Source organism: Echeneis naucrates, chromosome 5 (assembly GCF_900963305.1).
Source record: "Echeneis naucrates chromosome 5, fEcheNa1.1, whole genome shotgun sequence".
In the NCBI taxonomy this organism is placed as follows: Eukaryota; Metazoa; Chordata; class Actinopteri; order Carangiformes; family Echeneidae; genus Echeneis; species Echeneis naucrates.
The window spans coordinates 10,930,285-10,947,133 of record NC_042515.1 but is presented as its reverse complement, the minus strand read 5'-3'; the positions used below and the strand labels follow the sequence as shown (position 1 = coordinate 10,947,133).

The 16,849-nt window shown below is 40.8% G+C and overlaps 2 protein-coding genes across 6 annotated transcripts; one reads left to right on the top strand and one right to left on the bottom strand.

The window, feature by feature from the left end:
- The first annotated feature begins 413 nt into the window (after positions 1–413).
- On the top strand, positions 414–9,606 carry ddi2 (DNA-damage inducible protein 2). 5 transcript variants are annotated; one of them, XM_029503152.1, is made up of 11 exons: positions 414–529; positions 692–864; positions 2,307–2,436; positions 2,713–3,036; positions 3,175–3,301; positions 3,468–3,595; positions 3,758–3,886; positions 4,260–4,363; positions 4,520–4,712; positions 6,597–6,645; positions 6,979–7,070. In XM_029503152.1, the coding sequence occupies exons 2-10, from the start codon at positions 727–729 to the stop codon at positions 6,605–6,607; spliced, it is 1,284 nt and encodes a 427-aa protein (XP_029359012.1). In that variant the 5' UTR covers positions 414–529; positions 692–726; the 3' UTR covers positions 6,608–6,645; positions 6,979–7,070. The 5 variants fall into 5 exon arrangements, with proteins under 5 accessions (XP_029359012.1, XP_029359013.1, XP_029359011.1 ...); XM_029503153.1 differs by having other exon boundaries at positions 434–864; positions 2,713–2,766; positions 2,839–3,036; XM_029503151.1 differs by having other exon boundaries at positions 434–864.
- A 3,518-nt stretch (positions 9,607–13,124) lies between these two features.
- On the bottom strand, positions 13,125–16,154 carry cplane2 (ciliogenesis and planar polarity effector 2). The gene is made up of 5 exons (XM_029502731.1): positions 15,824–16,154; positions 15,155–15,307; positions 14,948–15,072; positions 14,706–14,845; positions 13,125–14,562 (listed from the first exon to the last, which is right to left on the bottom strand). The coding sequence occupies exons 1-5, from the start codon at positions 15,933–15,935 to the stop codon at positions 14,340–14,342; spliced, it is 753 nt and encodes a 250-aa protein (XP_029358591.1). The 5' UTR covers positions 15,936–16,154; the 3' UTR covers positions 13,125–14,339.
- Between the last annotated feature and the right edge of the window lie 695 nt (positions 16,155–16,849).

The window sequence follows — 16,849 nt, the reverse complement described above, 5'->3', positions numbered from 1 at the left end:
AATCCAAAATTTCAAGTTAATTTGAGATGAGAAAAATAGAAAAATCTACAAGTGATGTGACCATAACAATAACCACAGCGAAGGCAAATCTGAATCTCCATTTTCACTGGAGCAAGAATGAAACATACACTGACTTCGACTTTAAGTGAGGGCTCACTACTGTATGATGCACAGCACCAGTTTACCTATGTTGGATCAGGATCTTTGTATCGATGCATCATTCCTATTGTGTTTACACATCTGGCAACTTCTGACTTCTGATTTCTGATTTCAGATTTCTGATTGTGTTGCAGTGAGGAAAAATAAAGAAAGAAAACAACAATGTGTAACCTTGAATGGGTCCACTGGGGGGTGGTAATGGGAAAGTGGCTCTCAGTGTAAGATAATAATGGAAAATGGGAAGAAGAAACTACTCACGACTTCTGTAGTGCGACATGTCGAAAAACAAGCCGGATGAAATGCGGCACTGGCGAGCCGGACTTGATGTTTAGTTGTTAAAAGAGAAAGTGTCCCGTCAGGCGTCCGCCCAGTAAGTGCAAACCGGTGGCGGTCCTTTCGTTTACTCCTGCTTTCCCCTCCAAAGCTAACTCCAACAGAAATGCGTCTTTAAGTTTGGAGAAAATCCAAAGTACAGCAGTGTTTCCCTCCTCACTGTGAGACAAGGAACTACACTAATCGCAATCTGTTACAGCGGGTTTGTTCAGTGATCCCGTCCCGACAAAAGCGATGCTGGTCACCGTTTTCTGCGCGCCGAGGGATCGCCCAGAAACCACCTTCGCCCTCGATGTGTCCCCGGAGCTGGAGCTCAGAGACTTTGTAGCACTTTGTGAACTGGAGTCGGGGATCCCAGCTGGGGAGATTCAGGTCAGACACGAAGTTAGCTTAGTAGCCGCGGAGCTAGCTGAGCTAAGGGCTAGCTAGCTGAGCTGCTAGCATGAATCGGGCTTTTGCCTTGTTGACAGACGCGCTGTTGCGAAACTCCAGTTAACAACAACAAACTAAATCACCGACGTGTGTCCCCGACGGTCAACAACACTTACAAAGTTTCGGTTTTGTCTGTTTGATGGTGTAAACTCTTCCCAAAATCATCCCGGCGACAGGCTAACTGTTGTGTAGCGGTTAACGCCTGGACTTGATTTTGCTCCAACGACAACACCTTTAATAAAGTTTGTACTCTGGCCTAACGTCAGGCCAGATGGCCGATTTCTAACTATAAGTGAGAAATTTGGCTTTTGTTATTACTGAGATCAAAGATGAGTCTTTTCTCTCTTTACTGGGTTGATCCCAGTTGTTCGTACATGTACATTTTCCCTTGTTTTGGCTCCATGCCTGTGCATGTCTCCCTGGACTTACTGATGCTATAGACGAAATTATAACATTGAAAAAAGATTAAAAGATTATAAACACGTTTGAGCAGTAAATAACACAACAGCCCAAAGTCCAGACTGTTAAGATAACTAAGAGTGATTTAACATTTCAAGTCAGTTTCATCACTTCATGACTTGATCAGTTTCGTGTTTTTTGTTTGTTTTTGTTTTTTTTTTTTCATCAAACTGTTTGCATTGCTCTCTGAGTTTCAAGTAAATAACAGAGAAAACAACAATTTAAGTATTATGTTGTCAAGGCAAAGAGAAACTGTGAGCTTGAAACTACCAATTATTTTCACTATTATCACATCTGACACTTGTTTTCTGTAATGATTGGTTGGTCAGGGTTAGTCAGAATTGCCCGACCCCAAAACCCAAGTTACCCCATTCAAAACAGAAGAAAAAAAAAAAGACAAACTTAAGATCAAAATATCATGATGTTGATTTAGCGCTCATTGACATCTGGGAAAGTAGCAAATGAGAGGCTAGGATTAGTGAATTTTAGTGACATTTGTGTTTTGTTTTTTGTTTTTTTTTTTGGGTGGTTGGGGGGGCATGCATTTTTCATGGATCTATTTATTTTCCACAAATGTAGAAATTTGCCTTTGGCTGCACAAGCATAACTGTTACTCCTAAACTGGGATCTTTAACAGACAACCCAACCCATTATACAACCTTATAAGACAGACTTTCTTCAGGCTTATCTCATTCCACTTTCATTCTTTGTTTGCTATGTGGTGGTGTGCACGCTTTAAAGTGAAAGGGAAATTGCTAAATTGTATCAGTACACTGACACATGACAAGACTCAAGCAGTGGTGTAACCTTGAAGATCTAGGTTGGAAGGCAATACTTACTTCAGTTTTCAGGTAATAGGGTTGCCTAGTCACAGAAACTATATTATTTATTTGATGAAATTCTCTCTATTTTTCTGTGTCCAGATTACATATGTAGAACAGCCCCTAAAAGACCTTACTCGTGCCTTGGGGACTTATGGTGTTAAGGATGGAGATGTGGTGGTTCTCAGGCAAGCTGACCGACGACCACCACCGACTCAGCCAGCCTTCCCAGGTAATGCACAGTTGTTAAAATGACATAAACCCTATCAGGTGGCAGATGAAGGAGGAGCTGCTGTTAGTAATCATAATGTAAGGAAGATAGACCTGTAGGGTTTGTTTTGGGTTTTTTGGTTTGTTTGTTTGTTTTTTTTGTTTGTTTTTTCGTCTTCATCATTGGCGAAATTGGCAGCTAAATCAAGATAAGTCTGAGGACTTATGAAATATGTATTATGTCTTTAGTAAGAAGCGTTTTAAATGCAGTACACTCACATCTCACTCTGCCCTTTAGGTCTGCCCCATATCGACTTTCGCTCTATTACAGTCCCAGGCACCTCCTCTTCAACCAGTCAGCGTGGTGCAATAAGACCACAGCAACAGGCCCCACTGCAGCCGCTGCAGCCGCTGCAGCCACAGCAGCCACAGCAACCACAGCAGCCACAGCAGCAGCGTCCTGCACAACCCTCCACGCCAATGGCCTTCCGCGGCTCCTCTCCCCAGGGGCTGGATGACCCTGCCTTACTCCAGCAGATGCTACTATCTAATCCACATGAACTTTCACTTCTGAAGGAACGAAACCCACCCCTTGCTGAGGCTCTGCTGAGTGGAGACTTGGGTAAACAACCCCCGCCCCCCCCCCCCCCCCACACACACACACACACACTAAAATATCATTGTATGCCAAAAATTCTGTTTACTTCCCTGTTTTTCAGAAAGATATGAGTCGGTTATTTTAGTTTGACTGTTTCCTCAGAGCGTTTCACCAAAGTGCTGTTGGAACAGCAGCAGGATCGAGCCAGGAGAGAGCAAGAGAGAATCAGACTCCTGACTGCTGATCCTTTTGATTTGGAAGCCCAAGCCAAGATTGAGGAGGACATCAGGTATTTTCTAGAGACTGGAGTTTGTGCCAAATTCTGCTACACTTTTCAGTCAGTCTGATATTTGGGATTTTAAACAATGTAACTATAAATCATAATGGAAGAATGGGAAGGCATATCTGTTCACTGTTTACAGACAGCAGGATTTCATACTTTGTGCATATTCCAGGCAACACAATGTGGAAGAAAACATGACCATTGCAATGGAGGAGGCCCCCGAAAGCTTTGGACAGGTGGTGATGCTCTACATAAACTGCAAAGTCAATGGCCACCCTGTGAAAGCTTTTGTTGACTCAGGTAATGCGTTCTGACACAATAGGGAGCTACTTTGTTTTGGGGCAGAAAACATTAACAAAATATATACAGCCTTCTTTGGATCACCATTTACCTTTATTGTTTTCACTACTTACTACTGCAGTTTTCATATAGTTCATAGAGTGGTTTCTTCCCCATTTTCAGGAGCACAGATGACCATCATGAGCCAAGCGTGTGCCGAGCGCTGCAACATCATGCGCCTGGTAGACCGACGTTGGGCCGGGATTGCCAAAGGAGTGGGCACACAGAAGATCATTGGCAGAGTTCATTTGGGTTGGTGTTAGATTTGGTGTAATTTAAGCAAGCCAAGACTAGCTCTCAGAAAAAAGAATCAAGAAATAGTTAAGTTTGGTTCCAGTTTTTCATGTCTTGCAAAAGGCATCACAAGGTTGTTTAACATTATGTGAATCATAGCTATTGTGGCGCTACAGCTATGAAAAATATCCACAAACTAAAGCCAAGCTTATGATTTAATATACCATTAAAGCTGCACAAAGAAATATAAAATGAGATATAAAAAGATCAAAATGTTTTCAGATTTTGGCGTAGAGTAAAAATAAACTGGTTCTTTGACTGCTTCCATGTTCAAGTCTCTAATTTAACATTTCATTGTAATTGAAACTGTGGTTCTGTTGTACACATCCAGCTCAGGTCCAGATTGAGGGGGACTTCCTCCCTTGTTCTTTCTCCATTTTGGAGGACCAACCGATGGACATGTTGCTTGGCCTGGATATGCTGAAGAGACACCAGGTGTGAGCCCCTTTTATCTGATCAGTGTCAGTCAATATTGGACTGGAAGCAATTCCATGAAACGAGGGTTTCCATGTTCTGTTCTGTGCATTATTTGAATGTATACAAATTAACTGAAACCACCAAGGTTCAGTATTTGTCTTGTTTTTCTTGTAGTGTTCGATTGACCTAAAGAAGAGCGTGCTTGTAATAGGCACCACAGGCACTGAAACTCGCTTCCTGTCTGAGGCTGAGCTGCCAGAGTGTGCCAGACTGGCATATGGAGCAGAGGGACGTGAAGACGCCCGTCCAGATGAGATAGCTGATAGAGAACTAGCAGAGGCACTTCAGAGGTCCATACAAGAAAGTGGTAAGACTGCCTTCCACCTCTGCACTTCAGTGTGGTTTTCATTGAGCTTTTTTCAGCTTGATTAGAACTACATTTGCATGTGCCACTTAAAGCTTCTTACTCTCAACCCCATTTGTGCAGTCATCTGAACTTTCAGTCATCTCATGTCATCACCACAGCAAATCGAACGTGCTTTAGAATAAGGTGAGGTCAGAAATAGGAATATAGGAAAAATTCAATCTTGGCTGAAATCAAACTTGGGGCTTAAAGGGAAGTATTTGTGATTTCATTGAACATTCATGATTTGAAACTGTATTTTTGTATCACAGTTGATGGACTTTTTAATCTCTATGATAATAAAAGTGTGGTAATGCATTAGCACTCTATTAACAGGTATGTCACAGAGCAGCTTTCTTTGTTTCTTTTCAAACCCAGTAGGGAATCAGTTTGAAAGTGTTTACCACTTCACCTGACTTCTGATCAGAAGCATGAATGTTATAATCTTTTTTTAGCTTTTATGGGTAATGTTGCTGGAGGAGAAACACCAGTTTAGTCAGATTCTGTCTGACAGTGCAGCAGTACCGTGTATAGCTGAAAGAGTGTGAGAACAACACTTAAAGGACAATGAGAAGATAATATCTGGTGCCAAAAAAAGTTTTTAACACTGATGTAAAATTGTGTTTCAATTATGCAGTTAAGTATTTTATTATTCATATCTGGATTTTGTTATCATGAGTAAATCGTTTTCGGCTCTTTTGCTGAGAAAAATATCTCAAGTAAATGAAAGTTAGAGGAAACACACTGATGATGAACGGATTGCATTTAAAGCTTACTTAAGGGCCATTATGTGCTTTTTAAAGCACAACTACATGTGGGGAATGGACATACTAATGATGATGTTATCAACATTAATAAGTAAACTCAGTATCTCCCAGTGTTTCAACTGAAGAACTGAAGAACAGGTTCAATCAGATTATGTTAGCATAGTCCTGCCGGTCAAACATTGGCAGATGTTATTGGGTCACTCTGTTACCCTTAGATTTGTGAGAAAGTGTTGTAATTCTTTTGAAATTTATGGTGTTTAAACTGGTTTTCAAAATATCGAAATTTGTTTGTTATGTGATATGAAACTGTTACAGGTTCATTTGTAGAGTAGCTGCTGAAACACGCGCTTTGTCATAAAGGAGACATAAATGTCAGAAAGTCAGTTACATAGTTTATACCCTATATATAAATTCCATATTATTTCTTAGTGTTTTAGTTTTTCTTGTTTGAAACAGATTTACTGTCCATTTTTTTTAATCTATCCAAACACTTTTGTGTCGATCGTTTTCAATTTACTTTACATTAGCTAATGTGAATCCTCACCTGGCCTTAATAGAATTCAAGAGATTGGGTCATTGTTTGCTTCATTACATTCAAGATGTTAAAAATGTAATCATAAATTTCCCTTTAATGCTTTCCAACATTTGGGTAGCTGCCATTAATACACTTAATCTTTGTTATTGCTCCCATTGGCCAGCCATGTCTTCTAATGGCTGCACAGTGAAAATGGAATTCAAACAAAAAGAAGAGTTTTCATGCCATTTTGCGGCATCAATCGATTTTTACATTTTTGGTCTTGATTATATTTTGAGGAAGTGATTTTGGTCCAACATCCTTTTGGCGTGATCTCACATTCTCACATTCTCAGGTTTAGTGATTACAGTGTGACCTCTCCGTCAGGACGTAGGTTGGTTGTTATTGGATGACTCTTTTCACATGAGCGTGCGTGCGTGCGTGCGTGCGTGCGTGCGTGCGTGCGTGTGAAAAGGCTCATAGGTTGGTGCATGCCCTGTGTGTGACTGCTAACTTTCTCCGTCCCTTTGCATGATGTGTGTGGTGTGTGCCCTAACCCCTGAGCAGGACAGCACTGATGCATTTGGAGACAGCTGGAGAGGGCCCTACCAACCAGGTACTGCAAATTCACAAATCCATTGCCAGTGCTAAGTCCATTCCTATTTATTTCTTTTATTTTGCTGTTATTTTGCTGCTGGATTGGTTATTTGATGTCGTACCTTCATTTATACTTTTTCATGTGTTTATTTGGATACCTTTAATAATTGAAAATAGCAGAACAACCAACAGATTTTCAGTATAAGATTTTCACTTTGGAATTTTTTTGTTTGTTTGTTTTTGGTGCTTTCCTAAACCTTTATGAAAATGCACATTATTTTTAGTCGTGTCCCCAGAAGATTCACACACATTTCTGCTCTTTAATTCCCACTTATATTTTCTCTTCCAATAGACACTGCAGATGGACAAACTACCTCACCACAGCCCCCACCATTTACATTACCCAGACCCTTAGACCAAATGTCCTCATCCACCTCCCCCTCCGAAACCCCTTCCTCTGGTCCACACCAGACTCTGGATCGCTCTCAGTCTGCCCCGGCCACCATGGAGCAGGCCTCAGTATCAGGGCAGTGCCAGGACCAACCTGGTTTGCAGGAACTTGTTCGGCCTTCATCCTTAGCAGAGACTTCTGCTTCTTCAACTGATCAGGTTCAACCTCAACCTCTGCCTGTCCATAACAACTCTGAAGTGCCCCCTATACCCAGTTCCTCTACAGACATCCTGCCTACACATACCCCTACCGCAGATATGCTTACGTTATCCCAGTGTCCAGAGGGTGAGGTACTTTGTGCAGCCAAAGAGGGTGATGCTGAATCATTTGAGGCAGTGAATAGCTCCACACCCTCCCATCCAGGGGAACTTTCCCCTGTTCAACCTATGGAGCAGGAGATGACGGAGTCTGACACGGCTGATACAGGTGAGGCCTGCACACGTGTTACTAGCCAACTTAACTCAGTTGAAATGGAGTCCCCCACTACCTCTCATGGCATGGTGACTTCTGAGAGGGACCAGCCTGAAGGAGAGCATTGCTCCAGCTCCGACAGCATCCCCTCACTGGCAGCTGCTCTGATGGAGCTCCACGAGCTGCTGGTATCCAACAACCGTGCTCACTCGCAAAACCACAGCACCTCTTGCTCCCCCTCACATCCACTCAGAGAGGACACAGACGAATCGGCCCCCAAGCCACGCACTCCAACTCCCGAAGACAGCCAGCCTGCCCCATGTACTGCCATTACAGCTGATGAAGAACTAAGCGATGCCAAAGCCAACCATGCTGTTGCTGTGTCTGATGAAGGATCATCTAAGTGTCTTGTGCCTGACCATGATGAACATCATGCCAGAGATACAGCAGAGACTATGGGTGAACAAGGGCCCCCACAGCATCCTGATGGCTCAAGGGAGAGGGCTGCAGATGGATGTGGGTTAGATGAGGCCAGTAACGTCAGCATTTCTCAGCCTAAGCCAGAGGTTCCTCCTGACTCTGCAGGGAACCTGGAGTTCAGGGAACCTCCTGAGGGACAGCAGGGGCGAGGGGTTGCCGACGGACAAGCTTCTGGCACCAACAGCCCAGACTCTCTTGGTCTCCAGACTGAGCAGACATTTCTGAGCCCTTTGTCAATGGCAGCGGGTTCACCCGAGGAAGTCTGTAGCACTTCATCCATCTCTGCCCCGTCTCTTGTTCAGGCTCCCCAGCCTACATCTGCACCCCCTCTGCTTCCCTCTCCACATCCCTTTATAGAACAATTTCCAGCTGAGCACATCCAGAGGATCCAGGCAGCTGGCTTCTCTGCTAGGGAGGCTGCAGAGGCACTGGAACAAGCCCATGGGGTTGTGGAGCTGGCTCTGCTGGCTCTACTATCCCGCAGTATCACTGTGCCCACCTAGACTCATAACCACTCATGCGAGTCTCCGGCCTCCTAACTCAGCATCTGTCTTATTTATACCTTGTTACTGATTCAGATGTCTCAATCCCTTTTTTAGCAGGGAGCACGTATAAACACAGGGAAATGCTGTCTCTTGGTTTGTCGTACAAAATATCCAAGAACAAACAGGACAACTGGCAAAACTTGTCTGGATATAACAGATCTGTGAGGTGTTTGCATGCAGATGTTTTGGGTGCCCACCCATTTCTTCGGTTTTTAGAGATTTGGTATGATAGAGTGATTTTTTTTTTTGTTGTCCAACATTGACATATTATGAAATGCCCAGCGTGAGACCAGTTCTTTAAATATTGTTATAATTTTGCCTTTCATATCTCATGAAACTATTATTATGCAAGAGTATACAATGTGGAGCATCCATAAAATAATCTCAAAATGGAGAAGCTCTACTTCTACTCCCAATGCCAGAGTAACAGCATCTGGTCAGCTGTAGATCATCCAGTACAGACATGGATATTCAAAGCAATTTGCTGATTTAGAACAAACACAGCATGTTGATTTTTATATTTTTTGCCCCTTCAATTACAAAAATCTGAGCCTGTTTAAAGAGAAGCTACATTGTGGGATATGCTGCAGTGTAGAAGGGTCAACCCATCTTCAATCAAGTTTACAATTCATTTCTACAGTGAAGTGGAAATCCATAAATTCACAGCCATAGTCACATTGAAATATCAAGTGAATCACAGGATTGTTGAAGTATGATCATAGATGGCTCTTTTTTTTTTTTTTTTTTAAAGCAGTGTGTATTACAGAAGGTATCTTGTACTGTATGTTCTCCACAGTCTAAAAGCCTTGCCATGTGTAGATTACAAAATTGTTTTTAGTTCTTGTTCAAAAAGTCAATTTTGTGTCAAATCATCTGTGTATCTGTCTGTTTATACCTTTAAAAACATCCGTTTTCATTTTGTAATTTGTTCAAATATGTCCATTTGCAACTGTCAAATGTTTTGTCAGTACATCATATATCACGGATTTTAATGGCTTTGAGTCAAATACCAACAATGTTCAAGCAGATTGAATTATTTACTTTTATCTTGTATGAAATTTTAAATTGCAAATAAAATGGAACTAGTATTTGTATACAATATGTCATGAGTCATTGGTAAACAAAACTTTTTTCTTTTTTTTTTTTTTTTTACATAACAGTAAGCTGAATACTTCATATAGCAAAAATAAAAAGCAGGCTCGAAGATGCAGGCTGTGTGGGCTATATTTGTATAGCCTGTACAACACTTTGGTTGACCTGGGATTTTTTTTTTTTTTTTTTTTTTTTTTGTATGTGCAACAGAAATAAACCTTGACTTGACTCCAGGATATCACTATGGTGTTTTCGGGCAATAACTCACTTTTTAAATTGTAAAATAAATCATTTGTTGGAGTCTGGCTTTGTAAACATGATTCTGAAACCTTGACCATGTGAGTCAAATCACACCTGACTCTAGTTTCTGTGATTAAGACCAAAAGCTCCTGTCACATTTAACACAGACTAGCTCATCTGAGGGAGTGTGAGGCAGGATTCTGCTTTGATACCAGATCTTTGGCTAAGACTATAAAACTGAAAGGCTCAGTGACACTTTTTTGTTTGTTTCTTCCCGAGGGAACATATCCAGTCTGAAGCATCATGGCTGAGTTTGATGGTAAAGAAGAGAACAGCTTGAGCGATTACATCATCAGTAATCTGCACTCCTACTTTGGAAAGAGTCATCTAGTGAGTGATCTGATCTCAGAAATACCAGCAGTGGAGACAAGCGAGCAGCTCTCTTCAGGGTTTCGCCCTTCAGATACACAGGATGGCGGGGGCATTGATGAAAGCAGTGGCTCCATGAGCCAGCATGAGGATCGCAGGTGAGGACATCAGCGTTTATCTCAAAAAGGTGAATTGTGGTTTTACCTGACACAGGACTATGACAGTAAAATAGCTCTGTCCTGCTCTAGTCCTCCCATAGATTTATCCTCTGCCATCAAGGCGGTGGCCTTAAAGAGCACATGGGACCTGGGGAAAATGCGCTCGCTGCCCAAATTGTTCTTGGTTCCTGAACTTCAAGACACTAACACAACTTTGTCCTCAGATGATGAAGACTCAAGTACAGAGGGGTGAGAGAGACTGAACCTATAAGAGTTTTGTTTTTATATTAAATATTATATTAAATGAACTATAAAAGGTATTTAATCTGTGTACAAAAAAAAAAAAAAAATATATATATATATATATATATATATATATATATATATATATATATATATATATATATATATATATAAAATTATTATATTTTTTTTGTACACAGATTAAATACCTTTTATGGTTCATTTAATATAAAAACAAAACTCTTATAGGATATATATGTGTATGAATAAATAAAAAAAAAAAAAAAATGTGGGCAAATAATTAAACATGGTTTTGTTTTTCAAACCCAGTGTGTTAGAGACAGATGATGAGGAAGTGTTGTGTGTATCATTCCAGTCGAAGTACATCGACATTTGTAAGTTCCCTTCAACTTGAGGCTCTTTTCATTGGTCAGTGTATAACTTCAAGCTATTTTAAAAGCCTTTGCTCTCTCCCTGTGCTCTGCAGTCCCATTATATCAGGATTACTATTTGCAAACACTGAGGAATGATCTGTATAAACTCAGCACGAGTTTTGTCTCTGAGCTAATCACACCGAAGTACCTGCAGGGTTTTCAGCCCCGTCTTATCGCTCAGTGCAATAACTCGGACCCTACCGAAGCAGCTTCATGCTCACCTCCACCTCAGCCTATCAGGGTGACTCCATGCACACTTTGGCAAGATTTGGATGAGGTGAAGGTGTCTGGCCTCCTGCACACGTTGACTCCCAGACAGATTCGCCTTCAGGAGGTGTGAAAACAAATATCTCTTGCCTTATCTATTAATTGGATTTTAATAGTTAATTTGGTGTTAAGGAAGACCAGTACATTAAAATAAGTTCCATACACTTTTTTTTTTTTTTTTTTTTTTTTGGTTCAATTTCCAGTCAATGTTTGAGTTAATTGGCTCCGAAGCATCTTACTTGAGGAGCCTTGGAGTTGCTGTCAATCATTTCCAGGCATCAAAGGCACTGAAACAGATCCTGTCCAAAATGGAGCAACACATTTTGTTTTCCAACATTCGTCAAGTGATGGCAGCCAGTGAAAAGTGAGACTACAGACACACATGAGCGGCTGTTTTTGAACTGCTTGTGTTCATGTTGATGCTGAGCTCATGTCCTACCTCTTCTAGGTTTCTCATGGATCTTGAAATGCGACTTGGAGAAAGCGTGTTAATATCTGAAGTTGGCGACATTGTGCTCCAGCATTGCTCAGAGTTTCACTCACTTTATGTGCCGTATGTGACCAACATGATGTACCAGGAGGCCCTTATCAACCAGCTGCTGTAAGTCCCTGTTCTGTGCTCGACTTCGTTGGTGATATTTTGATTCCTCAAAGCGACATTCAGCCACCTCTTCTTTTTCAAGGCAGCAGAACAGGAACTTTGTGTCTTTGCTCAAGAAGCTTGAGAGTGACCCAGTGTGTCAAAGACAGAGCCTCAAGTCATTCCTTGTCCTTCCCTTCCAGAAAATTACTCGTGTTAATCTACTGCTGAAGGTATGAATCTGATTGGAGTTCAAAAGAAATTCATTTTCAACAATGTCTCATTTGTCAAATGTTGCTTTTTTTTTTTTTTTTTTTTTTTTTTCCTCCCCCCCTTCCCCCATTTCAGAACATCCTGAAACTGACTGAACAGGACTCTGACTCGGTTTCAAATCTTGAAAAAGCAATAGAAGCCATTCATAAGGTAATACTGTTTACCTCACAGTGCGAATGAGATGATTTGAGAATAACATAGTTGTACAAATTATGCTTTGAAAAACCTTAAATTAAGTCTAAGCAGGTCTTTTTTTTGTAACATGAAGTATGTCTATTGCACTGTACTTTTTTTTTTTTTTTTTTTTTTTTTTTTTTTTTTTTTTTTCTCCCCCCCCCTCTGCTTCTACAAAGCAGTTTCATGTGCTATCAGAGGTTAGGATAAAGAGACTTGACCAATCCTCAGGAGGGAGTACTAAGCCCACCTTCACCAGTTGATGTGCATATTAATTTCTGTTTCGCTGACCCCAGATAGTGACTGACTGCAACAACGGGGTTCAAAAAATGAAACAGATTGAGGAGCTTGTCTGCCTGGAGATGCTTCTGGATTTTGGCAAAGTTAAGGTGACATAGTTTTTTGTTTTAGATCTAAAAAATACTTTTGATGCTATTATGTTATCTGCAGATGACAGTAACCTCGAACAGAACTGCCTCTTCCTCTGTTAGTCAGTTCCTCTGGTCAGAAGCGGCCGTTTTCTGGTGCACCAGGGCCCAATAAGACAGCTGACTGTGTCTGGCACTTTCCACTCCAGAACGTTCTTCACCAACGTCTACCTCCACCTCTTCAATGACCTTCTAATCATCTCTTTGAAGAAGTATTGACAGAATTCACTACTGCAAATATCTGGCAATTACTGACATAATTTAAAAGTTACACACACACACACGTCAATTGAATTTTTAAAGGTAAAAGCTTTTTAACATGGGAGAACAAAACAAATGCTCATTTTCAAATTTCAGTTTTATTTGAGAATACACTGATCTGTTTAGTCATGAAAGCAGCCTCTTCTTGCTTTGCATCATGTTCAGGGATCAGCATTTCATAGTTGTGGAGCACGCTGAATTCCCATCACAAGTACGCATCGAGCATCTGAAGACTGAACTCCTGGGTTTACCTCCCGAGTCCTTCGTGCTGCATCTCTCTCATAGTCAAACAGGACATCCGACCGCCACGATACTTGTTCCATACACAAGGTAGGAAGGAATGAATGTCCTCTGGAAAATGACACATGCAGCTCCTGCATCTGTGATGCCACTTTCAGGTTGGGTTTTTTTTCCCCCCCTCTATAGGTCAGATAAAGAGACGTGGATGAAAGTGCTGTCAAGAAAACAGTCATGGCCATGTGAAGATGGATTTTGAGTTTTGATACATACAATTTTGTATTTTATGTTGCACATGAATGTATTTTGACACTTCACAACTCACTCCACTAAGATTTAACCTAACCTGACTGCACTATGCTATTCTTACTAATACTAATGATTTTTTTGACACCAAGTGTTCAGGCGCACAGCAGGTGAGGGTTTACTCTTTATTACTGGGATAATTTAATTTTAACTTGTGTTAAATACTGGCATCTTTTAGGCATTCATTTTATTTAATTAATGAAAAATTAAGAGCCTTTTGGACATTATATCAGTTTAATGTAAAATATGTTTTAACCACATAAAGATGGTAATAAAGCAACATTTCTGGTTCTGAGTTTCTCCACTGTGAAATATTGACTCAGCAACTATTGGTGCTTTCAGATATGAGCACACAAGATATAGCAGTTATTTATTGTAGACATGAGGACCAAACAAGAGTCACCTTGTGTTGAGTAGACAGTGTTATTAAACTGACTACATTGTGTCTTTAAGAGTGGGCTGTAATGGCCCACATTGTCATGTTAATGTATAAATAACAATCCCAGTCAATTTCTGGTATTGTGATGTTGCTCCATAAACTTGGATGATTGAAACCTTTCAGAGTAAATTATTAAGGCCTCTATCAATAGGATTATATGGAGTTGCATATCCATCTCTACAGCAGGCTCTTGAGCTCAGCCTGAGGGTTGTGAGACTTTCTTAGACCAGCTCCTGAGTGCATTCTCTTAAAGACAGAAAACCACAGATGAGCCTGTCGGGAGTCCAGTTCATCTCCAGCAATCTCCTTGCACTTATGCTTGGAATCAGAGTACAGTGACTGTATCTAGCTGTGAATGGTGCCTGGATGATCCAGCAGCAACACAGTCCTGATGCCACAGCTGTTCTGTCAGGCAGTTGAGGAGTGGAGCTATGTCACCCAGCCCATCACTGGCCTCGCCCCCCATCTGTAGCAGTGGTAATCTCCATGTTTCCTGGAAGCCCCTAACGTCTCTTTCCGCCACATCACAGTGCATGAAGAGGTCAAATCTAAGGACAAGGTGTTAAGGTCAACCCTGGCATTGATTATCTAAAAATATTTCTATATATTAACAAAAGCTTTTGGTTTAGCACAGTGTATATCACTTCATCTGCACACTGGAATGCAGGGTGGGTTAAAAACAGAAGGATACTTGGTGCCAACCACCACTTTCACAACCTGGCCAACAGATGGCCTGGTCCATTTAGCAATTTGATTTGACAGATCATCAAAGGATGTCCTGTCAGTGAAGGAAAACAGGAAAAGGACTGCATCTACCTGTTCCTTACAGGACTGGGAGAGATGGGACAGTGATTTGATAAATAAAATACAGTGAAGAAGTTTATATATATATATATAGAGAGAGAGAGAGAGAGAGAGAGAGAGAGAACATACTGGAAGCAAATGGTCAAATCTGCGTAAGGCGTTTTCTCCACAGTCCCACAGCTGTAGGCGAAAGAAAAGCACTCTGCCACTGTCCCTCAGTTTCACCGGCCAATACACCACTGTTGTTTCAATACCTTCAATAACAGAATATATATGAAATAAATGTTACTTGTTAAAACACACAGATGCTCTCAGCCTGATGGTATAGACACGTACCTGTTGTTTCATAATGGCTATTGGGAATATTCAGGCCAGCAAGACGAGCAGCAAGAGCAGTTTTTCCAACTCCACTCTTGCCAGAGAGGAAGATCTTATAATGAACTGTGTCCACGGCAGCATGTGGGGGCATCACTGGTGACTCCAACAGGCCTGCCAGTCAAGTTTTAAAATTATCACCAGATTCAGTTATCAGTAGTGATATGAATTGGTCTTTGTGATTTAGCTCTCTTAGTCTCAAAATATAGATTATTTCCACCATCAAAACACTGTACACCATGTTTAGAGGAAATATTTTGATACTTTATTACATCACTAATGTGAATACTACAGTGATATTTAGAGTAACAGCATGTAAAAGTACTAGTATTGAGGCTAACAGCATTCAATGTAGAAAAATGGGATCCATAAAAAGAAATGAATGAATGAAATCATCGGATGATTATGAAAACAATTACCAGTTAATATATCAGACAACTAATCAACTCATAGTTTCATTTCCAACTGTGTATTCTCTTATTGTAGACTAGTTCCGTTTTCATCCAAAATTTTGATAAGTAACTAAAGCTTTGTGGATCTTTTTTTTTTTTAAAGCAGAATGAAAACTCAAAATAACTCAAATGTCTATGTAGAAACGAGTGGGAATACGTGGGAAAAAAAGTATAATACCAAATTTCTTGCGTCTTTTCTTGTGTAGGAGCTTGCTGAAATATTCTTTGCTTTCTTTACATCGATGCCAGTCTGCCACAATCACCGATCCAGGAGGAGGAACCTCTGCCATGTTGTTGGTTACGAAGCTAACTGGGGTAGCATCACACACTGAGAAAAGTCGGACACCCGCTCCATTGCAGAGGAAGTAGACAGTTTGTCAAACCAAACGCCGGCTCGAAAAAACATACAGCCAGTCTTGCTAACTATAACAAGTTTTAATATCAAGAAGTTTATTTAGACAATCGGCAATCTTCCCTTCAAACTGCTGCGCGACAAAGGACTTCCGTAAACTAAGATGTCCCTTGACAACCACTGTCGTCACTTCCGTATGTCGTTACACAGCTTCCGGTGCCCCGGTGCTGCTCATCATGTCTTCACCTGGCGTTTTTTTATTCTTCAAAAACAACAACTGATGGGGGAACTACAGCTGTTTGGAGATTTTGGGATGCTCCAAAAATATTTAAAGACTTATAATCATCTGGGTTTTTTTTTTTTTTTTACCTGTCCCTGGATTGCGACTCCAGGTAAGCTGCCATTTTCGTTTTAATTTGGAAAAAGAACAACTTTATTTTACTCCTATTTTTTTTTTTTGGGGGGGGGGGTTGTTTGTTTGTTTTCACAATGTACTTTTAAGTTGAACCTTTAAGCTATATTTGTATGATAGTTATTTTGTATCATTAGAGAGAGAAGTGACCTAACTGAGGCTAAGTGCGAATAACTTCGGTTAATGTGCGAATACAAAATTGTCTAGATATATGAAATGAACTTTGTACAGGTTTATTTTTCACTCGCTGCTGTTTTTTCTTCAATTTCACACCATTTTTCGGAATTTATGTTTGCACTGTTGTTGAGTTCAAGAGCAGTGGTTGAGGTTTCCCATGTTTCGTACAGTCTTTGAATGGGGCGTCATGGAATCATGTGGTTCTTCAGCCGACCGCTGGAGGGCGCCACACTCAGGAGCTTCATAGCTTTCACTGAGTACCT